The 27,121-nt window shown below is 37.8% G+C and overlaps 2 protein-coding genes across 8 annotated transcripts in view; one reads left to right on the top strand and one right to left on the bottom strand.

Annotated features, from left to right (window-relative positions):
- Nucleotides 1–18,580, bottom strand: part of CNTRL (centriolin) — a 78,510-nt gene extending 59,930 nt beyond the window's left edge. For 6 of the 7 annotated variants that reach the window (XR_004971161.1, XR_004971162.1, XM_036329884.1 and 3 more), the window contains exons 1-7: nt 18,424–18,580; nt 13,746–13,968; nt 11,754–11,884; nt 8,622–8,752; nt 7,104–7,245; nt 5,203–5,389; nt 1,709–1,902 (exon numbers count right to left, since the gene is read on the bottom strand). Coding sequence is in view for 5 of the 7 variants with exons in the window: in XM_036329884.1 (XP_036185777.1) it covers nt 1,709–1,902; nt 5,203–5,389; nt 7,104–7,245; nt 8,622–8,752; nt 11,754–11,884; nt 13,746–13,941 (981 nt within the window). In the remaining 2 variants the exon portion in view is untranslated. The remainder of the gene's footprint in view (nt 1–1,708; nt 1,903–5,202; nt 5,390–7,103; nt 7,246–8,621; nt 8,753–11,753; nt 11,885–13,745; nt 13,969–18,423) is intronic. The other variant, XM_036329882.1, reaches the window with a different exon arrangement.
- A 126-nt stretch (nt 18,581–18,706) lies between these two features.
- The window catches only part of C5 (complement C5), a 98,599-nt gene continuing 90,184 nt past the window's right edge, over nt 18,707–27,121 (top strand). Inside the window, exons 1-2 of the mRNA XM_036329886.1 lie at nt 18,707–19,065; nt 22,708–22,822. The gene's annotated coding sequence lies outside the window, so the exon portion shown is untranslated. The remainder of the gene's footprint in view (nt 19,066–22,707; nt 22,823–27,121) is intronic.

Here is a 27,121-nt window from a genome sequence, read left to right as displayed (position 1 = left end):
TGGATTTCATAAAACTATTTCCCTTGCTACAGACAGGAGGGAACACTATTTTTCTTATTAAAAATGTAAGTGCTTAAGCAGAATTTTTGTCTACAATTAAGTCAGAATGCCAATGTTAAAAGGGAAATGCAAAAAAAAAGACATTTGTATCTAAGATTTCGTAGATATATAAGAAGTATAATTCTCTAAGTTCAGAAAACTTAGATCTATGCATAGATCAAAAAAAAAGAACAGTCAAAAGAAAAAAAAAGAAAGTACCAATAGCTATCTTTTCCTTCAAGGACAAGTAGCAGCCTAATAATTTTACAGAGTCTGATTCTCTGAGTTAAAAAAGCCTTTTAAGATCATTAGTCCATCTCTCTAACATTTTTATCTTTTCCCCAAACCCTGAGCATATGCATGTTTCAGTGACAGCAAATACATTCCAGAGTTATCACATTTATCTCAGGACAGCGATTAGCAATTTCTTCTTTATTACTAAATAAAAAAATTGTTTTCGTGTATTTTCTATTTGCTACTTCTTAATTTTACCTTAGTCAACAAGTCTAAGTCCCTCTTCCTTGAAATGGTCCTTTAACTATCTGAAGGCAATCATCATAGCTTGCTGGGTCGCCTCTTCTCCAACTGGGACACTTCTGGTTGCTTTGGCCATTCCTCATAGGACATGGTCTCACGACCTTTAAAGCCTCTAGGTCAGGTACCTTCTGATCATACACTATCTATTCTGTTTAAATCCCTTTTAAAATGTATTTTCTTTCTATTTCAATCATAAAGCCAAATTTTATAAAACTTAAGCATTACAGATATGCATAAATGGCAATTAGAAAGTCTATAATTCCACTCCTCAGAAATAAATACTGTCAAAAATTCTACCATTTTTCCCTACACATACTGATACTATTATATACTATCTTTATATATAGGATCATCCTCATATACTATTTTATAGCATGCTTTTTTTCAATAGCAATATGTTTTAGACATCCTTCCATATCAGGACATAGAGCTCTACCTCATTTTAATATTTAACAAGATTATTCTACCACATAGATATCCAGAGAGACAATTTAGTTATTATTCATAGTTTGCTAATATAAACAATATTCCAGGGAATGTCTTTGTGTGTGTGTGTATATATATATATATATATATATATGCATATTTATATACAATATCTTTACAACATATTCTTGCTACCATTTCTACAGAACATCTTATTGGAAATATAGATTATATAATGTTATAACAAGTATATAATAATAAATAAATATTATAATATATAAACACTTACATATAATATTTCCAATATATAGGACTTAGGTATGTCCATTTAAATTTGGATAATTTTGCCAATTGCCTTCTGAAAGTTTTTGCCAGTGTACAATCTCACCAACAATGTTGTTGTTAAAAAAATATACACATCTATGGGCAGTCTGACCAGCTCCTCAGAGTGAGAGGCTTCACTTCCCTCCTTTGTTCTAGGTACTGCACTTCACATAGTGCAGTTGAAGATGGCATTCGTCTTTTGGGCAGCCATATCATACAGTACCCAGTCAAATACAACTTGTAAAATCTTCTGCACATATTTCTGTTAAACCACATCTTCCCCAGTCTGTGGTCAGGAAGTTGTGTTTTTAAACCCAAGAACAAAAAATTCTCTATTTCAAGAGAACATAAATAGTCAAAGCAATGTAAAATATGAACTTACCAATTCATTTTTCGTGTTTAGGTTACTCTCTAGCTCCTCACAGCTCTGTTTTTGTAACATGGCCTCCTCTTTTAATGATTTGTTCAATTTATCTTGATTTTTAATTTCCTCCAAGAACTTTGTTTGTTTGCTCTTCAGCTCTTCAGTTTCCATTATCTTCTTTTCCAGGTCTTTTTCTAATCTTTCTATTTCTTCTGCCAATACAAATTTAATAGTTTATTGAACATTATATTTCCTAGTCGAAGAAAGGTAAGAATATTACTTAACTAAAAGCAAAAGAACTCTTAGAATACTGTAAATAGAATTCTACTTTTAAAATTATTCACTATGAGCCCTGGCTGGTGTGGTGGCAATTTGATTTCCAGTCAGGGTACATACTGGGCTGCAGGTCTGATCCTTGGTTAGGCGCATATGGGAGTCAGGTGCATACGGGAGGCAACAGATCAATGTCTGTCTCTCTCTCTCTCTCTCTCTCTCTCTCTCTCTCCCTTCCTCTCTCTAAAAAATCCATTTTAAAACATTATTCACTATGAATAACTTTGTTTTTTTGGGGGGAAGACTATCTTGAACTAGAGTGATTTAATTAAGAGGTAAGAAGTCATCATTTGGATAACAATTTTAAAGATAAAGATTTTTCTTCCAAGTATTTGACTCAATTAGTGTATTGATGAATGAAGTTTTTTCCCGTTTTCTTATAAAAAATATGCTTTTTATTTTATATTAGTAATTACATACTAAAGGATGCTGCAAGCATGTTTACAAAATACTATACTATCTTAAAATCCTTCAAAGGCTGCTCCCCATTATGCTCAGGATAGGATCCAAAAAGCCTACAAGAAGAATGACAAGGCTCTTCCATGATTTGGTCCCAAACTCCCTCTCCAGCCTCACTTGCAAGTACACCTCACTGCAGCCTTTCTGAAATGATTCTAATTCTTCAAATTTGTAAGTCCTCTTCTCACCTGCAGGCTTTTACTAATACCTTCCACTTGGAACTGTCTTCTTCTATCTACAACTAGCCTATTTTGCATCCTCTATGTCTTAGTTTTAGAAATATTTTGAAAAGTCTCCCTAACTCTCCCTTTGCCCCAGGTTAGATGCTTCTCAGGAATGCTCTCAGACCACCCTGCACCTCTGTTATGCCCTTCATTACACAGGGAATTGTACAATGTGATCAAATAGTTTGGCTATCTGCCTTCCCCACTAAAGCTTTGTGAAAGCAGAAAATGCACCTATCTGGCTCACCAGTGAATTCCAAGAGCTCAGCATATTAAAGGCTCTTAATTAATATTCCAAGTCATAAATGAATCGTAATTTAAACATTTCCCCCAAGACTATACTATTATGGTGACTTTCCTTTGCATTATTTATATTCTTTTGTTATTTATATTTTTAATGATTCTAAAACATAAATTTCAGGGTAATAAATGTGGAGTTAGGGGGAATCCCACACTAGTACAAATTTATCTTTCTCAAGTTTTGGTTCAAACCATGTGAAAACTTCATTTTTTTAAGTATATTTTTATTGATTTCAGAGAAGAAGGGAGAGGGAGAGAGAGAGATAAAAATACCAATGATGAGAGAGAATTTCCAATTGGCTGTCTCCTGCACGCCTCCCACTGGGGATCAAGCCTGCAACCCCAGCATGTGCTCTGACCAGAAATCCTGGTTCATAGATTGATGCTCAACCATTGAGCCACACCAGCAGGTGAAACCTTCATTTTTATAAGTCAACGTAGACTAACATCAATTTCAAATGGTTGAATGCACAAGCTCATTTCCTAACATTCTAAAATGGATATTTCATACCTTCCTCTTTCTCTACAACCCATCCCCCGCCCCATATTCCTTCTATTTTCTTTCTCAGTTGATGACCTCATATTTCATGACCGAACAGACACCACCAGTGGAAACTTCCTCATTTTCCCACCATTAAAGCAACAAAACTTCCCACACTTGCACACATCTTTTCTCCCTTCTGATGGAGAAAGTGTCCGTTCCTCTTTTATTAAAACACTTTCTTTTTTTTTCTCTGCTCTCATCTCCATGTTTTCTCACAGATCAAAAGAACTGAGCCATGATTTCTCTCTCCACTCTTGTTTCTTTAATTACTAATTTTGAGGTTTACAGTATTGGCTTCTGCTCACTTCCTGGTCTAGAAGCTATTGGTGAAACTTTTTAAACTTTCAACTTTTTAAACTCACTTATTAGGCATGAGGAGAGGAAATTTCAAATCTTAACCCAAATGTCTTCTTCCCATTCACTCTTCTATCTATAAGCTAGCATTTGTCCTAACCACGCCTTAACTTCTCTTGTCAAGATCATCCTATGTTGCCAATCTAAGGCACTTCTCTGTGCTCATTTTACTTCTTCCTGTATCAGCAACATTCAACATAGCTGGCCACTTCCTCTCTTGAAACCTTCCTCTATAGGCTTTTGCAACCCACTATTTCTTGGTTTTCTCCTACCTTGCTGACCTCTCTAAGTTTCCTTAGCTGGCTCTCCTTCTTGCTCATCCCAACACCTGCCTGAGTGAGCTCATTGATTTTGGTGGAATTATTTTTATGCTGATGACTCCTAAATTTATATCTCTAGTACTTATCTCTTTGAACTCCAGACTCACATTTCTAATTCTTCTTGTCTGTCTCACATTTAAATTCAGCATTCCAAGTTCTCCCATTTTTATAAATAACATCACCATGCAAGCACTTACTCAAGTCAAATGTTTGGGAATTTCCAATCCATTAGAAAGTGCTGCTGAACCTCCAAAACTGATCCATCGATACCATACCCACCACCTAAATACAACCCATCAACATTTCTAGCCTAGATTTCTCCAATAGCCTTCTCATATGTCCCTATAGCTCTATTTTGCTCTGCTCCATACTGTATAAAAAATAATCTTAATATAAAATAAACTTGCTCATGACAATTAAAAACTGTCAATGGCTTTCTTCTGCACCTGAAGTCAAATCCAAACCCTAAGGACCTGTGCTATCTCACCCCACCCCATCTCTCCAAACTTTTTCATGAGCTATCCCTCCAGTCATACTGATCTTCTTTCAGTTCCCTAAATCAACAAGGTCTATCCAACCTCAAAGTATAAGCTGTTCCTTTTCACGCTCCATTGTTGCCTTTGCCATCAGCTTAAATGTTACTTCCTCAGAGAGCCATTTCTTTACACCACTTTCCCCTAAAACGGGATCTCCTCTGCTACTTTATCAGTGTTTACTTATCTTTTGTCCATCTTCTCCACTAAAATGCAAGTTGCACAAAAGCCAGTACTATATGCCTTGCTCACCATTGTGTCCTGGGTACCAGATTCAGAGCCTGACTCAATGACTATTTGTTAAATTAATTGATTTATGGTGCCATTTCCATTTATGGTGCAAATTTTTTAACAGCATTATAAAAAAGTTCATAATATATTTTTCTGGATAAGTTCTAAATTATCTACTCTCCCACCCCCCAAAAAATTTTTAAAGTTACTTTACCTAAACTGAATCTCTCAAAAGCTTCCTGTCTGTTCTGAGTGGTTACTGGCTGACCTTCCAAACTTTCCAGTGAACGGAGGTGAAAAATGGTAAACTGGAGATAATGAGGAAGGGTCACAACTGGATTTTCAACTAGAATCAGAGAAGTTAAATCTTGAAGTGGTTTCAACCTGCTTACATCTTGAAGCTGAAATGATATATATAAAATTATTGGTATAATTTAAAAATCATAAACATACCTAACAGAAGTAATCCTATATGATAAAAGTCTAATATGCAAATCGACCAAATGGCGGAATGACCAGTCACTATGACACGCATTGACCACCAGGAGACAGACGCTCAACGCAGGAGCTGCCCTCTGGTGGTCAGTGCGCTCCCACAGGGGGAGCACGGCTCAGCCAGAAGCCAGGCTCACAGCTGGTGAGCACAGCAGCAGAGCCTCTCCTGCCTCTGTGGCAGCACTAAGGATGTCCGACTGATGGACCAAAGCCATTAGCTGGACATCCCCCGAAGGCTCCCGGACTGCAAGAGGGACCCCCACTCCCCGAGTGCACGACTTTCATGCACTGGGCCTCTAGTGTCAAATATGAAGTGGGATAAGAAAGTGATACAAAATTAGAAATAATCATAAGTATTTATTGAAAGATTTTCCTGTTGACATCAGCTGATGTTTAGTACTATCTAAGGATCAACTATTTGATGAATATTTGTGGCAAACTTTGGATTCATGGCTCTCTCTTCTCATCAGCCCATAAGCCCTAAGAGTTCCAAGGTTAGGCTGTGCAACACGGCATGGGGCTTGGGGCTCTGAGGCTCTTGGGCTGTCACCTTATCAGATCTTTATAAAGATGAAATAAGAAAGCATAGACAGTGTTAACTGAACAGCATTAAACAAGTGTTGTTTATTATTGTTGGCTTCCACTAACAAAGGTTTAAGGAATACAACCTTAGAGTTACTATTTTAAAGTATTTTTACATCTATCATTTCATCTGAGCTTATAAACACTCCTGTAAAGGAGGCAGGGTAGAAATTGTTTTCTCCAAGTAAACAGTGAGTTTTTGAGAGATGAAGGAATTCTCCAAGGTCAGAAAGGCAAGTCTAGACACATATTAGAAGGCACATCTTTTATTTTCTATTTTAAGACTGATGTTCTTTAAATTACAACAGATTGTTCCAATTTTAATCCAGACTTAAGTATATTAATGTTTTTACTTAGTAATGTTTATTGAACATCTAACTGTATATCAAATAAAATCATAAGTTACACTCAACAGAAAAATATACATCATTATCAGATTATGTGAACCATGATAAAATCACTCTATTATAAAAAGCTAGTAATTAACCTCCTAAAACTATTATCGAGGTTAATTCATACATTTGAACAAAAGAAATCTATTCCAGGCATTCAGTGGCCTGAATCCTGGTACAAGGTGTGTGATTTTAAGTAAGAGACTTATCCTCTCTGAGACTTTACTTTAAAATGGTAATAAAACTATAGTACCTATCTCAGAGTATTTTGTAAAAATAATCCCTGCACTCTCTCCTTAACAACAGTGTTCTCAGTCTCAAATAAAATGAAGTATGTGAAAATGTTAAGAGGTCAACTCTCAGTTACCATGGAACCATGTAAAACCAGAACTGCTTATATTTAATTACCCGAGAATCCAGGGTTATGTCTGAATTAAATGTTTCATCAAAAGACCATTGACCTTAAGAGACCCCATTTTTAAATTTATTTATTTATTTATTTATTTATTTATTTATTTATTTATTTATTATTTATTGCTTAAAGTATTACAAAGAGTATTACACACTTTTTAAAACTTAAATTTTAATCATTTTTTCAACAAGCCCCCAAAATTGAAAAACATTCTTGCTTCTTTGAATAACTTACCGATGATATCTTGTTGCCTTTCAGATTGAGGACTCGCAAAGATTTTAACTTCCTCCCTAACCATGCTGGAATATGTTCAATTTCATTTCCTGCAAGGTTTAGCTTTTGCAGATTACACATATTTTCTATGCCTTCAATTTTGCTGGAAACCAAAGGGTAAAGTCAAACTAAGTAAGTACCATAATAGAGTTCTTCTACTGTATTTTTAGAATTAACAGCCTTTGTTTTATGTGGGATTACTTTTCATAATTATAATTTATCAATCCTTTTCATAAGTGAGAACCCAAAAAAGCAGCTAAAAATAAATCTACCACAACAACAGTTTTGGTAAGCTCTTCATGACTGTTGCCAGGAATCCTACCTGTCTTACTATCAAACTTTATGATCCCACAGAAAAGAAGGGCAGTCTTACTGGCCACTGTCTGTGGCATTCTTACCGGCCACTGTAAAGAGTACTAGCAGTGGGAAAGCTGGAAAACTCAACAGCACACAGGGCTATGCATTACAGCCCTGCACAAGAGAAGATATCCTTATTACCGTAAATCATTACCAAAAGATTAGCTATGCAAGCAGAATAGGCCTGCTGTTTTGGGCTTGTGGACTCCCCAGAATAATACTGTATTTAGAAACATAAATATTTTAATGAAAATATTTAAATTAATAAAACATTTATCACCATAGTGATGAATAATCACTGATGAAATATTTTCCCAAGTTAATTCCAATTTAATTGTCAATTTCATTACTTGGTCAAGAGGAAAGTATACTGGGCAAATACTTCCAAGCTTCTTTATTTTCATATTAATTTTATTGAAATTATTTTTTATCGAGATTATTTTTATACAAACTTTATATTAAGGATTTGATCAATTACCAGTTATTTTCCCATTTACTTTTGTCATATTAGAACTTCTGCCACTGTTAGTTTTTTGGTCATTATGTATACCAAGTCTAATGTAGGAAAAGTATACAGATGCAAAAACATTTGTATCATTTTGTATATAACAAGTTTTTATGTGCAGTTTTAGCCAGTCAACTTTATTATGTTTCTACCTTACAGTAATACATATTATGAAATGGAAACAAGATTGGGAGTATATTTCTTATATCAATAAGCAAAGAACATCAGGATAAACACACAGGATGAAAACGAGTTGAAATACCTTTAGCATCAAAATGAGAGAGTTAAAACATACTGCTTCATGTCAACTTTCTTAATAGGCAATGAATCAAAAGACTACCTGGGAAAACTTCCTGTCAAAAATGGAATTAAGATAAAATTTGGTACTCAAAAAACATATCTCCTTCTTTGATAACACTCTATAGATATTATTCCGTACTTTAGTAATGCCAAAACATGAAGGCAATTACCATTTGTGAAGGGCCAGATTATCAATGAATAAAGGATCAAAGTGCCTGATGTTTCAAAGATTTCTTTCAGTAACGTGGGCAGCATTAATCTACCTCTTTAACAAAGACAATGACCCTGCAATGCTACCTAAAGAAGTACCTACTTACCAGATCTTGTTATATGATAAGTTGAGTTCACGTAATTTTAACAGCTTATCCAACTTTTCAATCTTCCCTATTAGATTGTGGCTGAGATTCAGTACTTCAAGTTTAACACATTTTTCCAAATTTTCGATATACTAATTGAAAACAAATGAATAAATATTTTATACAACAGAAGCCCTCACATAAGCACAACATATAAATACATGTATCAGAGGCGATTTTGATCAGTCATAAGAGAATAATAAGCCCTTACTGCTGTCCTGGACAAGGCCTTGGCGGGGCTCTCCTGACCAGGAGTAGCGGCTCTCCTCAAGCCCACAAACGCTCCAAGTGGAAAACACTACCTATATACTAAGAAGTGCAAGACTATCCAACAAGATTTCCCCACCTCAACTTAACTTTTTCCTCCATCTTAACTTTTTCATGTTTCTCCCTCCCTCCTCTCCTTTCTTCAAAGTTCAGCAAGGGACTTAGGCTCTTGCGTAACCTTACCCATCTCCTCTCCCCATACTCTTGCATCTTCAATCTCTTTCTCTCTCCTGGATCTTGCCCTCAAGTTTAAAAGCAGTCACTATTGAACAGATATTCATTACATACTTATTACATACCAGATGTGTCACCAGGCAATGGATATATCAGTAAACTAGACAACTGCCTGGCTGCAGAAGCCTATGTTCAATATACTCAACCTCTTCTATATAATACAGATCAGCTCAGACTGAACTTGTTTTCCTATCAAACATCATCTTATCTCTCATTTGCCACCATGTTCTCACAAGAATTATGTACATTTGCTCATTCTGCCTTCCATTCACTCTTATTCTATTGGTAAGGCAATGTATCTTCTGCCCTTACTAGGTATTCAAACAGTTCTCTCCAAGATCATTCATCCCTTACACAAATATTTATGAATATTTGTTTGCCAGGAGCTGTTCAGGTACTGGAAATATGGTGATGAATTAGAAAAACAAGGTTATTATTTTCATTCACAGAGAAAGCCAATAAACAAATAAAAAATAAATAAAATTTTCAGAGAGTGAAGTATCCTAACAAGAAAATAAAGATAACATGATGTGACAGAATACAAGGCACTAAGAGGACAGGGTTTTTCTTTTGTATCTGTTGTTGGCACATAATGGGTATTAAAATATTTGTTGACTGAAATAAGAGAGAGTGACTGAGGAGAAGGTGGCTAATTGTGATTGGGTGGTGAGAGAAGGCTCACAGAGGAAGTACAGTGAGTTGAGACTTTAACAACAAGAAGCTAGGTGTGTGAACAGATGGAGGCAGAGAAAAAAGATGTAAAAGCCCTGAAAAAATGAACTTGGTAGGTTTGAGAAGTAGAAGGAAGGGCTTTTTAATTGCTAAATCCAAGTGACTTCTAAATTTTCACCCTATTTGACTGTCCTGCGACATTTCATATCATCCTTTCCTGCCTTCAGTTCTCACCTGTTTGGCCTCTCCCCTGGTCTATGGTTCTCCTTCATTATTTCTCCTCTTAATCCTAGGCATTCTTCACACTAAACTCTAAATTCCCAGAGACTAGAAACTAAGCTTATTCACTTCTCTATGTACTCCCACAACTTAACGTAATGCCTGACATAATAATCAGACAGTAAAGATTTACTGATTTGATATTTTATTTTAGCGACCTTTATACTACAGAATTTATTCTTTTTCCTTTTTAACTACATGAGTAAGACATAAATATATTCTAGTAAAAATTTCAGACAAAACAAATAAAAGCTCTCATCAGGTCACCAGGCCCTTGTAAAAAAAAAAAATCCCACTGTTCAAAGATAACACATATAGAAAAAAAGAATTAAAAAAAATATTTGAGACCTTACTATATAAAATGTTTTAGAATTTTTTTCTTTCATTAAATATGCTGTGGACATACTCCAACATTACTGCATAGAGCTCTAACTTATTTTTAAAGAAACTTAATAGTATTCTATTGTCTATTATTGCACCATAATTTATTTACTAGTAACAATCCCCTATTGACGGACATTTGGTTATTTCCAATTTGTCTATTTTAAATAATTTTTAATAAACATAACTATATAGACACTTTTAGATACATGGGCAAATAGTATCAAATAGAGTAGATATCAAAGAGAACTGCAGGGTTTGTGAGTACAAACTCAGTAAGTATACACTCAATTGATGAATTTTATTTCACATTTCTTTGATATTAATAAAGTTGAACACATCTTCATGTTAATATTAGCCATTTATAATACTTTTGTGAATGCCTAGTCATATCCTTTGAACATTTTTCATTGAGTTATCTCTTACTGAATTGTAGAAGTCTTTATAGTATGTGGGTATTGTTACATATGTTGAAAACACTACCTTCCAGTTTGTTGTTTTTCTTTTAACTTTTTATACAATATCTTTCATTAAACACAATTTTTTAATCTTTATGTAAGCTAAATCTGTCAATATTTTTCTTTATGGTATTAGGGTTGGTATTTGCTTAGAAGAGCCTTCCCACGCTAAGATTTTGAAATTTATTCACCTACATTCTTCTCTAGTACTTTCATAGCATTTTTGTTGACTTTTGTTTTATTTTCATTAAGATCTTCAACCTTCTGGGATTAATTTTTGTGACTAATGTTGTAGGCATCTAAGTTTATATTTCTTAATTTAAAAATTAAGTTGTCTATTATAATGTGTTCATGTTGTATAGTTTATATGAGTAAGAGATTAGCAATCTTTTTCTGCAAGAAGCCAAACAGTAAATATTTTTGGCTTTGTGGGGACATAGTCTCTGTGACAACTGCTTACCTCTGCCATTGTAGTGTAAAAACAACCACAGACAATATGAGTGTGGTTGTGTTCCAATAAAGTTTTATTTACAAAAGTGAGTAGCAAGCCTGATCTAGCACACTGTAGTATGCCAACTTCTTCTCTAGAGTCAATAATGTATAAGATAATAGGTACTTATGAATTTAAAGATGTCATATACTTCTGATGTAGAAATTTCACGGGAAAACAAAAAAAGGTCTGCCACAAATTAGGTGACATTAGGATGAGATGTTACTGTAAATCTAATATCTCTTTTTTTTCAGTTTTAAAGCACAGAAACATAAAAAATAATGCCTATGTTCAGAAATGTTGGTAACTTACCTTAAATTTTTTGCCACCATCTTTAGAAAGTGAAAGGTTCAGAGATTTTACCAAAGCCAAATTGTCCTGTTTGGTAAGTTTTTTTACAAGAGCCTCTGTAATGTATCGGACTCCTGCATGTGAACCAGCTTCTGAAATTACAGATACAGATCATTATCAGCTGAGGAAGACATGAATATTCTGAAAAACAAATTATTTTGATGTTAAATAACAAAAAAATTTTTTAAGCCATGCAAATGTAAAAACAGCTGGCAAGTTCTAATTGCAATACTTTAACAATATTTTACTTTATACAGCATTTCATAATAATGACAATAAATTATACTCTATACAGTATGGAACAAAAATAGATTTACAGTAATAATAATACAAGAATAAACTCTGTTTCAAATACTCATAACTGTAGATGTACTTTTGCCCCCACTCTGTATTAGCTGTGTACCAAGCTTTGTTCTAAATGCTTTACATTTTAAAAATGTAATTCGTACAACAAATCTCTGAGATAGAAATTACCATTCACATTTATTTAAAAATGTATAATTTGTTCAAAGTCTTGCAACTAGCAATATGAAATCCAGAACTTGAATCCTGGCAGATGAATCCAAAACTTAAACTTTTAATCATATGCAGCACTGGCGTTTTTAGTAATTAAAAAATACTGGCACTATTTATTGTTTGTTCCAATCTAAAGTTCAAAAACACTACATTCTTCTTTCTTTTTTAAAATCCTCATCCAAAGACGCATTCATTTTTTAGAGAGGAGAAGGGAGAGAGAGAAACATCGATCGGTTGAATCCTGTACCCACCTGACCAGAGCCAGGGATCAAACCCACAACCTAGGTTATGTGTCATGACCAGGAATCGAACCTTTGACCTTTTGGTGCAGAGGATAATGCTCCAACTGAGCCACACCGGTCAGGGCAAAAAAACGCTTAAATTCTAAAAAATCCTCTTTTCCTATTTTTTTTTTTTAATAGTGAGAAACTCAAATTTGTTGCTCTTTTAAATAAATAAGATCATATCATTTTATACAGATAAAGTACTAACATGATGGATAACACATCCTGCCCTAATACCTTTCTGGATATTGCCATCAGAGTTTATGTAAGCCATGTTACAGTTTACAAAACAACCATAAAAAGAAAATTGCCTCTTGGTTCTTTCTTTATGAGTCAGAAAAAAATTAATCCTGGGTTCAGATCCACGTTGTGTGCCAAAGACTCTCTATGATTATTTAGCAAAGAAATGTAATATTAACTCATAAATAATCATAGTCTTTTTCTGTAATTTGGCTGTTCTAGGAAAGAAAATGACTAATATTCTAAAATATCAAATTAGAAATAATAGTATACCAACTGACAGTAAGGGTATAGTCTAAACTCAATGTTGATAATGTTTATTAATAAAAACTGATCACATATTCATGTCAAGAGAGTTTGATGGTTCTGGTTTAGTGACTTAGCAAATAAATTATAATTTTCTTTCACATTTAATCAATTAAATAGATTCTTAGAAAAAAAAATCTATTTTTTACAAAACTAACAGAATGCTTTTAAGAAAAAAATAAAAACCTTGGTGGAACATATATATGCCCTCACATGGAAATTAGTCCATTCACAAATAAGCAGCTTGCCAATAAGCAGCTCGTGGATAGCCCACGGGCAGGTAACATGTTTCTACGGAATTAAGGCACTTCATTCTGCAGTGAACCCCCTTATGATAAATTTGGCAGATGAGCTTTAAGGCACTCTCCCACCATAGGAAATAGAGTTTTCTCTTTCTGAAACTCCTTCTCTGAAACCTTTCAGACATCTTCAACCTCACCCAGAAGCCTCCACCCTCCACTGTCCTTGTACAATGTCTGTCAATAAAAACAATAGGTCAAGTTAGCACCAGGATATATGTTACATTTGGACCCAAAATAGTTAGGTTCATTATTTTCCATCTTTATTTAAGAGTATGTGGTCAAATTCTTAGATTAGAATGTGGTACCTCTACGGTCGTGGTAGTTCAATTGTATAGTGTTTTCATCTGCAATCCCAACTTGCTCACACCACTGTCCTCCAGAATGAAAAGGTGGAGTCTTGGATCCACCTAAAGGTGAAAGTGACCTAGATCTCATATTGGGCATAAGAGATGATGATGGCATCTTTGACTTAGGAAATTTTTGTTGAGAACCTTTCCTCATTGCAAGCAGCCAAGTGTCCACCAAAACCTGTAAGAGTTTTCAGTATATTTAACAAGGTTAGTTTTTCAGAGCTATCAAAACAAATTAATATATTTCTAGAATTTTCAAAACTACGAAGTTATAAACTCAGAAGCTACAGATGCTAGGATCCACACTAAGCTGGCAAGAGCAGACACTATTTCAAACATTGCCGATCACTTTGCCAAAAGGAAAGGAGACCTCCACAGGGTCTTGTATTGACACATGCTCCAGCCAGAAGATTTACTTTTCATTTCTGTTTTCAATTTATTGGCCAGAACTAGTCACAAAGCCCCTTCTACCTGCAAGGTGTGCTAGAGCAGCAGTCGCCAACCTTTCAAACCTCATGGACCACCAGTGGTCTGAGGACCACCGCTGTCCTAGAATGTAGGAGGCTGAAAATATTTGGCAACCAGCAGTACTTAATACTGATGAGCACACTCTCCTTTCTAAAACAGTTTCTTCCTCTGGCTTCTGGGATACTACTCTCTCCAGGTATCATCCTGCCTCCCTGGCCACTCCTTAGCCTCCTTTGCTGGCTTACACTCCTCTATTCAATCTTTAAATCTCAGAGTCCTCAAGTCTCTTCTCGTCTCTCTCTAATCACATTTTAAACAATCTAAACAGTGGTTCTCAACCTTCCTAATGCCGTGACCCTTTAATACAGTTCTTCATGTTATGGTGACCCCCAAACATAAAATTATTTTCATTGCTACTTCGTAACTGTAATTTTGCTACTGTTATGAATCATAATGTAAATATCTGATATGCTATATATGTTTTCCAATGGTCATGACCCACAGGTTGAGAATGGCTGATACAACACCCATGGCTCCCGATGCCACCTGTCTATTGATATTTATATCTTCAATCTAACTCTTCTCTGAGTTCTAGACTTCTAATCCTAACTGCCTACTTGACACCTCACTGGCATAAATTCAACATGTCCAAATTGAATTTATCATTTCCCCATTTCTCCTTCATTTTCCTCCAATTCTGTTCCTCCTCCAGTGTTCCCTAAATAGTGAATAATGACTACGGGAATAAGCCAGAAAATTTAATACCATAGCATCACTGAACTCATGATCTAGTTTGAAGGAAGCAAAACCTGCTATATTTGTTTTTTAAGAATGATTATTTCAGTTATATGGTAAAATATGGCCAACTGCCTTTTTCCAGTAGTCCAGTCACTTTAAACTGCAAACTCCTATGTGTCTTTACTTTCTTTTTCATTTTTTTCATGTTAAACCTCCAGATAAGTCAGAAAAGCTTCCCCCAATTCACAATAACTGCTATTTATGACATAGTCACAAGGTTTTTGGTCCTGATTTCACAAGTGTGGTAAATACTTCTTATGTCTTACTAGAGGCCCAATGCACGAATTCATACACCAGTGGGGTCCCTCGGCCTGACCTGCGATATTGGGCCGAAACCAGCTTTTCAACCTCCCCTGAGGGGTCCCGGATTGCAAGAGGGTGCAGGCCAGGCCAAGGAACCCCACCAGTGCACAATCAGGGCCAGAGAGGGACCACAGGAGGGCTCCAGGGCATGTCCGGCCCCATCTTGTCCAGTCCCAATCGGCCAGACCCCAACAGCAAGCTAATCTACCCGTTGGAGGGTCTGTTCCCTGGTGGTCAGTGCACATCATAACCAGCGGTTAAGCAACCTTAGCATATCATTAGCATATTATGCTTTGATTGGTTGAATAGTCGACCAGTTGACCCGACACTTAGCACATTAGGCTTTTATTATATAGGACAGTGGTTGGCAAACTGCGGCTCATGAGCCACATGTGGCTCTTTGGCCCCTTGAGTGTGGCTCTTCCACAAAATACCAACTTCTGTGCATGGGCCACGAAGTTTCAATCGCACTGTATGTGCGCGCCCACACGTGGCTAGCATTATTTCAGAGGCTACCACCTGGAGATAGTAAATCTTGAACTACAATTTTAAGGGAGAGATGGGAAGGTTGCTTGGCCCTAAGATGTAGTTTGCAATAACATAAACAAAGACCAAGCAATAGAACAGAGAAGACAGAGCTGAGAGGTAGGGCTAGAGTGTGTGAAGAGGCAGGACAAAAAGAAAATAAAACCAAACAAAAATTCAGAACTGGAAACACATATTGAAGGCACTCAAGGTAGTCTGCAGAGCAAGAGAAAGCCACTGGAGTGCTATGATAATCAGAATCATATGGCAAGGCAACAAAACACTACTCATCGTGTCACTCTAAGACTCAGATACTTGCCTTGATCTAACAATCCCATCCTTCACAGCTTGGTAGAGAGCACGCTGCCACCTCTATCCAGCCTTTCCTAACATTCCTAATTTCCATCTTCTCTGATCTTCTCTAAATGAGGCAGACCTCAATAATCCCCAAGCCTTCCATCTCTTCCCAGTCCACTCCAAAATGCGGATATCCATGCCCATTTCTTGACCTCTATATCCCTCCCCACTACATCCCTTAGCCCTTTAATCGCATCTCAATATTTTCCCTACAATTCTACTTTATTCCATACCTTTGGACCCATTTAAATATGCTTACTCTTTAACTTTCTCTTGTCCTCATTGCCATTCCTCTCCAAAGTCTCTAATCCAGCTCCTCTTCTTTCCAAAGGCAATTGTCAAGATGCACAGCAGGATTTTATCTTCCTGTTATACATGGTCTCTGCCTCCCATCCTTCATCCCATTCTGATTGCTAAATTTTCCCATGAATTCTGTCCCAATTCTCTAACATTGTATTATTCTCCTCCATTATTTCTCTATAGCTCTTTTCAGTACTCTGCCTCAGCACTTTTATATCCATTTTGATTTCCCAAACTGCTCATATATACCCTGATTTCCCAAAATGCTCATCCCAGCAAATATTCTGACACCCTAATCCATTCCAATACTCTAATTATTTCTCTTCTCAAAGAAAACCAACCCCCACCTATTCCTCTTCATCCCAACATAATGATCTAGCTGCTTGCTTTTCCCTCTTAACACCCTGACTTCTGCATCCTTCTCTAGCCTATTAACATCCTGAATTAACCTCTCACATCTCTCTCCATTCTACTCAGGTACTCTAAGACCCAAGCTTCCCACACCTTATTTATTTATTCAGTCATCCACTTTTATTGAGCAACTTTTTGCTCCATGAACGGTGGTTGGCTCTAATGATACAGAGCTGAGAAGACAGGGTTTCTACACACTCAGGATGCATAGCAGGATTTTATCCTCCTGTTATTCATGGTCTCTGCACAAAGTGGTCTCTTTTCTTTTTCTTTCTAATCCTCACCCGAGGATATTTTTCCATTGAATTTTTTGGAGAGAGTGAAGGGAGGGTGAGAGACAGAGAGGAACATTGATGTGAGAGAGACATATCGATTGGTTGCCTCCAGCATGCTGGGGACTGAGCCTGCAACTGAGGGACGTGCATGCCCCTGACTGAAGGAGTGGAACCAGGGAGCCTTTAGTCCTCAGGCCAATGCTCTGTCCACTGAGCCAAACCCACTAGGGTGTGGCCTCCTTTATAACACCTTACAATTAGAATTAAATTATTATTGTGGAACTACTATATTATTGCTTGTTTCTTCTCCTAGAGTTTAAGCAGGAACTCTGTCTACTGTTTGGTGCACAATAAGTAGTTGTTGAATGAATGAAGAAAGGACTGTTCTAAGGACTCTAAAGACAATACCGAATTTAAATCCTTGCAGATACTGCATAAGATCAGAATGATTAACCTCATGTACGAGAAGCAGTGCATCATTAAGAATTAAGAGTGGATTCTGGAACCAAACGGCCTAAATTCAAATTCCATACTGTGTGAAATCGGGGCAATTACTTAACCTCTCTGATCCTTGGTTTCATCATTTTTAAAATGGGGATGGTAACCTCATACAAATTAAGTTCTAAATGAGCTGATACATGCGAACAATTTAGAACCGAAGCTGACATGTACCGTACACTCAAAAGTCATTAGCAATTATTATTTATTTTTTTACAAAAGAAAAAAACATATGCTCAGGAAAATTAAGGCGCCCAAAGTCACAGGCAGAGCTGGTTAAGGGAAACATGAGGTGACAGCATCAAGACTTGAACCAAGTTTTTACTTCAAAAATCGCTCCTCTTTTAACCCTCCTCTTCACATTTCTTCCCAATATCCCACTTTTCCATGTACTGTAGTTCGCCTGTTACCATGACACTCGTCAGGACGCCCAAACCATCCGTTACCCCTGCCACCCGGCCCCCTCCTCCTCTCGGTGCCGGCGCCGCACACCGGGCCCGGATCCCCAACCATCCCGCACTCCCACTCCAGACCTCCCTCCTTCCCTCCCTCCTCAACCAAACCTCCCGCCTCACCCTCCTCCCCACGCCCTCCCCTCCTTCACGTCCAATCCCAGTTCCCAAGCACACGCCCCCGCCCCCGCCCCGAATCCATCCCGAGCTGGTCCCGGCCTTCCCGCCTTTGCCGCCGGCCCCCACCTTTCTGTCTGGATCCCGGGGAACTCCTACGACCAGACCTGGCACTTAGCGCGGAGAAGCCAAGCCGAGCGGGCCCGCGGGAGGAGGCCGGGCGGAGGCGCGCCCGTCACTCCCTTCAGGTGCCTAGCGGCGCGGCGGCCATCTTGTTGTGTTGTGCCGGTTGCCTTGGGGCAGAGCGCGCGGCGTGGGCGGGGCCTGCCGCGACCACGCCCCTCCCCTGCTGTGGTGGGGGTGGGGCTTCCCGCCGCCAGTTCCGCCGTCGCTTCAGGCGCGGGAAGGCGTGGGGAGTCCTTGCGCGAGAGGCTTGGTGCGCGGCGCCAGAGGGAGACCCGGTTTCCTGCGGTGCCGCGGGAGAGCCGGTCACCTGTCCCTGCGGCGGAGCTGCGGACGCCTCACGCAGGGGCCCGAGGACGACCTGGAGCTGTCGCCGAGTCCCCGCACTTCCGATGCTGGTCGTCTGGCCTGGAACTTGCGAGGCTGGCCGCGCGCTTCTCCGCTCACCTTTTCTGAGGCAAATTCTCCTCAGCGACCAACAGGCCAGAGGTGGATGAACCGCTGAGCGGGCGCAGCTTGGGCTCCAGCTGGCGCCGCGGTTGAGGAGCGAGGCGAGCCTGGGGCTCCGGGCGGCGACCGTTCTGTGAGGTGTGGTTGGTGACAGGGGAGCCAAAGCAAGAAGCGTTTTCAGGACACTTTGGTTGGGGCTTTTCTAAAAGTGCTGCATTTCACCATATAGCCAACAGATTAAGAGAATTTAGCAGATACTGCCCTGGGTGTCAGGGGAATAGTGAATTTGTTTTTTTAAAAAAAAACTTTATCACCCAGGACGCCTGCCTCCACTCCAGCCTTTCATTTTTTTAAGTTTATACCCTGGACCATGTCACCCTCAGAGGCTGCACCATCTCCAGAAATCTCCACTACAGTCCCTACCTCTCTTTTCCCATAATCCTGAAATCTTAACAGCTTGTTTGCCCAAAAGATCCTTATCCCCCAACCCACTTCCCTCTGGCAATCACCATGCTAAAAAAAAAAAAGCACACACACGCACATACACACACTCACAAACTTGAATTTCTACAAAAGAGAAAGCTCTTCTATTCAAAAGAGTTCCTGCTGCTATAGATGAAATCACCTAATTTGGAAATCGCCGTCTTACAGCCCTCAACATATTTGATTCGGACAAAGATTATCAATAGATATTAAAACCATTACATGAAATATTGTTGGTAAGATATTCACTTGCTCTCAAAATATCACCCCATAGATTACTTATTAATTACAAAAGGAAAAGTGTCTTTACAAAGGGAACTGAGAGAACTACTAGTAAATAACTTATTTTTTTTAATCCTTCCCAAATCTCATTGTAATGATAGTAAAGATATCATCAAAAGGGAACAAATTCAAAATAGCATCAGGAAAAGAAGTGAACTAGAAGGAAATTTCTAGAAGAGGTAAGATAAGTTTGTATTGACAGGTGAATCAGAGGTGAAGAAGGTGCTGTCTGCGATGGAGATTGCCATGGTGAAAGTGGGAGACAGAGAAAAGCTTACTATTCCCCTGCCTACTCGATGCCCCCACATGGGCATTTTAGAGGCAACTCAAATTCAACATGTCCACACATCTCTTCCCCCAAACAAAACTGCTCCTCCTCCTCCAATATAATCCGTCTCAGCCATAAGTATCTCATATCATTAATTGCTCAAGCCACAGACCTGGGAGTCATCCTTGACTCTTCCTATTGGGCACATCCAGTCACCTAGTCCTGCTGCTCAAAGAGGACTATTGTCAATTCCCACTTCTCCAGTCTGCCACATTGTCTGGACATGCTGTCTTCACTGCCTTACATCTCAACCCTGTCTAGTCTGGCTTGTCTCCACTGCGACATTCTCAAGAGCACCATAATACAATTATCACCCTGATCAGCTCATTTGCATGTAATCCCCATTCCCAGTTCCAGCTCCAGTCAATCACTATCTACTCTGTTTCTATAGATTTGCCTTTTTTGGACATTTATTCAACATGGTTCAAATTTACCCAAGCTGGTTTAATAAAGAAGCAAAATACAGAAATTTAAGGAAACAGGGTTAAAAAATTAAAGGGTTAATAAGTTATCCAGAGACTAGAAACTAGATCAGGGACCAAGGGTCTACATTTTCATCTTGTACTGGGACTCTCAAATTGTATAGATGGCCCTGGCTACTTCTTTCTTTGTGATTCTGGCCTTTTCCTTTTTCTCCCTCTTTCCTTCCTTCCTTCTTCTTCCCTCCTTCCCTCCATCCTTTGTTCCTTTCTTTCTTCTTTTTAATCCTTTTTGAACATCAGTTTCTGTCGAATAATAATGCAAAATCATGCCAACCAACATCAAGTGGCCTTTGCTGTGGGCAATCATTTCATTTATTTATTTTCTTCCTATCTAACTTCCATAAAGATATCCATGAAGCATTCAGCGGGGAGGGGTGTGTGTGTTCTGTGGATGAATAAGGGAAAAGAAAATTGAGGGGGCTGATGAGTGATTTGGGGCAAAAAAATCCACTGAAAGATTTTTATATCTAATTTTATTTCCTATTAATGGAGCCTTTTTCATGTTTACAGGCAGAAATAACAGAGTTGATAATGTAGGAAAGATAAGATGCTAGAAAGAATAAGCCTAAGAACTTCTTACATGTTTATATGATTTTCAGTGCTCAGGGATATCACATTTCACCATTCCTGTGAATGGTATTGTTATCTCAGAAAATAACACCTGCAAGGCAGGTGTTGTTATCTCCAGGAAATAAGCTAATTCACAGAAGAGACATAAAATGGGAAGTCAGGACTTATGGAAAGGCAGCACCAATTATTCCAGCCTGCTTTGGGGTGCTGTTAAATTACGAGCAGCAGGTGGTGCTTTCAAGTAGGCCTATCAGCCTGCTGTTCTCTATGAACTCAAAGTACACTTGCAAATTAAATTATGAGTATTGATGACCAAGGAGGAGCAAATGCCCATTAGTGGTGGGAGTGAATGCAAGGGACTTTCGTGAAAGTTTTATCTTTAATGCAACAGCTATACTAGTATACATGTTAACTATTGCTATGTAAAAAAAAAAATTACCCCTAAACTTAGTGGGCTAAAATAACAACAAGCATTAATTTATTTTCTACAGTTTTTATGGGCAGGAATCCAGGAAGGACTTAGCTAGGTTATTTTGCCTTGGGTTCTCTCATGATTTTTCAGTCAAGATGTTAGCTTTGCTGTGGTCACCGAAAGGCGTGACTGGGGTTGGAGGATTTACCTCCATGGTGGCTCGCTCACAAGCTCTGGGCGGGAGGCCTCCAAGGCTTTCCACATAGGCCTCTCCCTAGGCTTCTTGAATGTCCTTACTACATGGTGTCTGCTTTCCCTCAGAGTAGGCAACCAAGAGAGAGCAAGGCGGGAACAGCAATGTCTTATGTGACCTAACCTCAGAAGTCACACACCTTTATATTTGCTTTATTCTATTGATCAAATAGACCAACTCCAATACAATATAGGAGGGAATCATACAAAGACATGAATATCAGGGAGGTCAGGACATGAGGGCCATCTTGGAGACTGGCTACCACATGTGGCCACTGGACCAGTGGATATGTATGGATGAGTAGTAATTAGAATTAGATAAGAGAACTCGTTGAACAAGAAGTAAGAGTATCTGAAAAAGTGTGGGATAGTGGAGCCAAAGAGGGAGTTAATGGGTCCAGTTTGATCTGTTAGAGGGTGTAAGATATAGAAAGGACAGCTTCAATGAGGTTATAAAAATAAGAGATAAAGAGATGGTGGGCACTTTCATTTTTGTCACTTTGCTTTCTCTGAAGAAAATGTGCTTAACTGCATTCCATTATGAATACTTGATTTTCTATTTTGATCTTGTTATTTTCCACTTCCTTCACACCCTCTACTCAGAAATCCTCTCCTATTCCAATACTGATTTAGTAATCTGAAGTGGACTTTTGGGACATGCTATTCCAACCCACTACTCTGGTGACTTCCAAGAATAGTTTGAGCAACAACTTTCTTCTTCATGATGCTTCAGTTACCATTCGGGACTTAAAAATACAAATCCATCCATCCTTAGCTCTGAACCACTGTGTTCTCAGGATTTTCCCTTCAGTCTTTTCAGATAATCTCCCCCATCTGCCATTTGCCTGCTTGTCACTTTAGCCAGTCTTACCCCAGCACCTTGTGAGGAAGAGAGAATCAGACATAAGTCAGACTAAGTTCTTCACTTATATGACACTTAATCCCTTCTTGTGCCTTTGAACCTTTGCCAGAATGTACAATAGTAGATAAAGAAGAATCAAAATATGTGGACCAGGCTATAAATTCTTCAAGAGTCTTTAAAATGGAAAACCAAACAAAATAGCTGGAGAAGGTGTCAAAGAGAAGGTAAGACTACAGCCTGGTTTGGTATCTCTCTCTCTTTTCCCTGCTGATCCCAGCGTAACTCCCCTTCTCTACAATTTACTAGATGTGTGCCCTGAGACAAGTCACTGTATTTCTCTGAGCCTCAGTTTCTTCCTCAGTCACACAAGAGTAATAATACCCTTCAGAGTGGTTGTAAAGATTAGAGACAATTTATGAAAGTTAATTATTGCAATAACTAATACATGTTAGGAGTTAGGATACAATGTGTTGTCAATATTTGGATAAGCCCTGCAAAAGTTGGGAAAATGTCCTCTATGTCTGAATCTGTATAGTATCTATTAAAATGCACTGGAGTTTGTAGGGCATGCTAAGATAGTGAATTACTACACCAATGCCAGGGAAGTAAGAAAATGCCTCAACAACATCTTACATAACAGTCAGAGTGAGGAGGAGCTTTCTGAGCAAAGACCTTTTATAGCTTATGAGATAAAGAGGTAGAGTACACATAATCTGCTAACGGCAATCGATGCCATAAACAAGAGAAAGCCACGTAATGCCATCTGAAAAGGGCCTGGTCTATGGGAACCTTTTTGTGCTCCTTTGCTCACTAAGAATGTTAGGATGCAACAATTAGATGGACTCTTAAGAGGTCAGTCATCAAATCCCAGACTTTTAATCGACAGCAAACAAACAAATAAAAGAAGGGGAGGAAAAATTCTTCTGGGCTCAATGATAAAGATATTTTTTCATCCTTCCTGGCAAAGTGGCTCAGTTGGTTGGAGCATCATCCTATACACCAAAGGTTGTGGATTCAATTCCCAGTCAGGGTTCAATCTAGGTTGCCCATTCAATCCCAGTTGGCGCACGTGCAGGAGGCAACTTACCGATTTCTTTCCCAAAGAGTAAAACTGAATTAAATACAGATTTCTATGATCCAATGCACATATTAAAAATAAAGAATAGACAGCCCTCGAACATGTGGTTCAGTTGGTTGTGTGTCCTCCTGTGCTACAAAAGGTTGCCAGTTCAATTCCTAATCAGGGCACATGTGCCCATGGTTGCTGCTTGACCCCTGGTAGGGGGTGTGCAGTAGGCAGCCGATTAATGTTTCGCTCTCACATAGATATTTCTCTCTCCCTCTCCCATTCTCTTTCTCTAAAAATCAATTAAAATATTTTTAAAAAATAAAGAGTAGACGATTATTAATATGCCTTAAACCAGTAATAATAAAAATAGTGAATATTTTCAAATTCATGCTACTTCAGGTTCAAATTCAGAGCCAAAGACTTTGTACATGTTTCATTTCATTCTCCCATCAGCGCTATGAGGCATTTTTTAAATTTGATTTCACAGATGATGAAAGGGAGGTTCCAAGATTTCATTAAGTTGACCAGGATCACATTGGTAGTTAGATAGAGCCAGAATTTGAATTCAAGTTTCCTCACTCCAAAACATACTTTAAAAAAAATGTAACATTTCAAACTTTTAGAAAAGTACAGCAACTAACCTATCAAATACCAGTATATCTACCTCTAAACTCTACTGAATTATTTGTGAGATAGTGCTATACTGACTTCAGATGTTCCTTTAAAACAAAAGGTGATGGATTGGAAGCACTCTATAGACCTGCTTCCTACCCCCATATTCTGCGTCCCTTCCCATACAAATTTATCCTGACTTAGTATTTGCTTTTCACCATTATATGTGTATGCTATTACTACCAGTGGAAATGTCTATAGACAGTAACATTGCTCTATATGTTGTTGTTTTTATTAAGCCCTGATCAGGTGTACCTTGGTAAATATGTTCTCCCATTCAATTTGTTGATAGTTTCTTTTGCTGTGCAGAAGCTTTTTATTTTTTTAAATTTTGTGTGTGTGTGTATTTCTTTTTTTCTTTTTTTATTGATTAAGTTATTACATATGTGTCCTTATCTCCATATTATCCCCCATCCCCCCCACTCATGCCCTCACCTCCCTGTTGTCTGTGTCCATTGGTTAGGCCTATATGCTTGCATATAAGTCCTTTGGTTGATCTCTCGCTCTATATGTTTTTAAACTTATATAAATGTTATTATGCTCTTTGTGTCATTCTGCAAGCTGGTTTAATCAACCAGCATTGCCTTCCATTGTATGCATATAAAGTAATGTATTTGTCATTTTTCTGCTGTTTTAAGTTTCTGCCAAATTTTTCTTATCACAAATAATGCTACAGAAAGCATTTCTATACTAGTCTTTTTAGGCATATGTGTAAAAGTTTTTCTGGAGTACATATCTGGAGTGTTCACTTTTCCATTATCCTCTACCAGGGCTCATGCAGTCTGTGTGAATTCCCTATTTGATGTTGAGATACCAGGGTCTTGGATGTGAAATATAGGTAGAGGATTGTGAAGAAACAGGGGCTTTTAGAAGACTTTGTGTTGATAGCCCAAGTCATTTGGGAGAGGAATTTTAATTTGCAGCTAAAGCAGTGGATCTTGGGCACAAGATGAAAAGAGATTGGTTTACCCTTTGGCCTGATCAACTAACAAACTAATTTCAAGCTTTATTTAGAGTTATTGATAGAGTGAAGTAAAAGGGAATGGTCCAAGTAAAATAAGATCATTGGGAATAAGCTGTTTGGTGCTTTAAGTCAATGTTTTTAAACCAGGCATCCAGGGACCCCAGGTTTCCCATTGATCTACCTGAAGGTCCAGCTGTGGGTACATGTTAGGGAGACAGGCAGACAGCAGGGCCACCCCACACTGACACACTTTTACTTTATACATTAGACTTTGTGTAAGATTTTGTTTCAAAAAGTTTTTGTAGCTCAATGTCTTTTAAAATTTGTATAAATACATAGGAAGTCAAGTGACTAATCTTATAAGGCTCCACAACTGGACATAGTTTGTGCCCCCAATTCTCTTTCACGTGGTGTTATGGTCAAGCACTGAGTAGTCTGTGTTCTGCAGTGCTGGTAGCAGCAATCCATATCTAAACCATGTTTCTGATGATATGGCAAATTAAGGATATAAATAGCTTAAGCATAGTAGTAATAGTATTTGGCTATTTATTATCCCAGGAGCACCATTATGTTGTGGTGACCTCAAAGAAGAATAAGTAATTCAGCTTCTTGCTTGCAGTGAAGAATGGGAACACTGAAGCTGGAGAATCAAGTGGGACCCAGGTCAGGAGGTGGCCTTGTAAACTAAGTGAAGCCATTTGTGCTCAATCATCAGCATAGAATTGAGGTAGCATTAGCAGGAAGGTCAGGTGACGACCAAAGTTTCTGCCAGACCTAGCTTCTCCTCTTTTAGAGATGCAGATTTGTATAAAAGCCAAAGACTCCCCAAAGGTCAGCATTTTTAGAATGTAAAGAAGAATTCATCTCTGAGCCATGTTTAAAAGGCAGATAAAAATTTTAAACACTGGTGAGAATCTGTAAATTGTTGAACTTTGGTTCTATTAAGGGTCTTTGAGATTCATCATTTTTTAAAAAGTTTTCTATTTGAGAAACCATTATCATCACTATTCACTTTATAATACAAGCAAAAAACTTGCACTTAACATACATATATCATCTATGATGATTTAAGTGTTCTCACTTTTCTCCTAATATCTTTTCCCGAAAATGACGGCAAGAGTACCTTGTTTGTTTTAACTTGACCTATCTTTCACAACCCAGTTTAATCATTTCACAGGTATTCTTTTGAAACAAATGGGCTAGATGATCAGACAATAGTGGCATATTTTTACCATTTTAATAATATATGCAAGAAACACCTTTAGTGATATTTGTATATCAAATTTCCTTTGTGTGCCTTTTTTCCCTCATGAATTCAGTATTAAAGGATTTATAAAATAGAACCTTATTAATTCAAAGCAAGGAATGCTAATGTGACCATAAAACATCTGAATTACAGAATAATGTTTAGAGAAATTTGTTTTATTATTTTAAAATAGAGTATTTACTATGTACTAAAATAGAAATGATTGCTAATATAAGGAAGGTAGTGAATTCAAAGTTTTATAATGAACATAAAATATCATAATATCTTAAAGATAAAATTGTATTTCATTCTAAATTAATTACTAAACTTCTTTGTTATAAGAAGCTTTGTTTTTCCTGAACTCTTACATTAAGATCCTCACTGAAAGATTTAACCTGAGGTTGTGTGTTTTTTTTAAAGAAAAATATTCTGTGTCTGAATGGGTATAAATTTTGTATTTGTGGTGTACAAATTAATAGATACTGAAGGATAGTCATTCCCTACTAAATACTAAAGTTTTTGACTGGCTACTTATTTCCTAAAGAATGATGTTGGCCTGCTCAACGTGGCAT

The sequence above is a fragment of the Myotis myotis genome, unplaced genomic scaffold (genome assembly GCF_014108235.1).
Source record: "Myotis myotis isolate mMyoMyo1 unplaced genomic scaffold, mMyoMyo1.p scaffold_m19_p_12, whole genome shotgun sequence".
NCBI lineage: Eukaryota > Metazoa > Chordata > Mammalia > Chiroptera > Vespertilionidae > Myotis > Myotis myotis.
The sequence above is the reverse complement of the archived record's forward strand: the minus strand, read 5'-3'. Positions and strand labels throughout refer to the sequence as shown.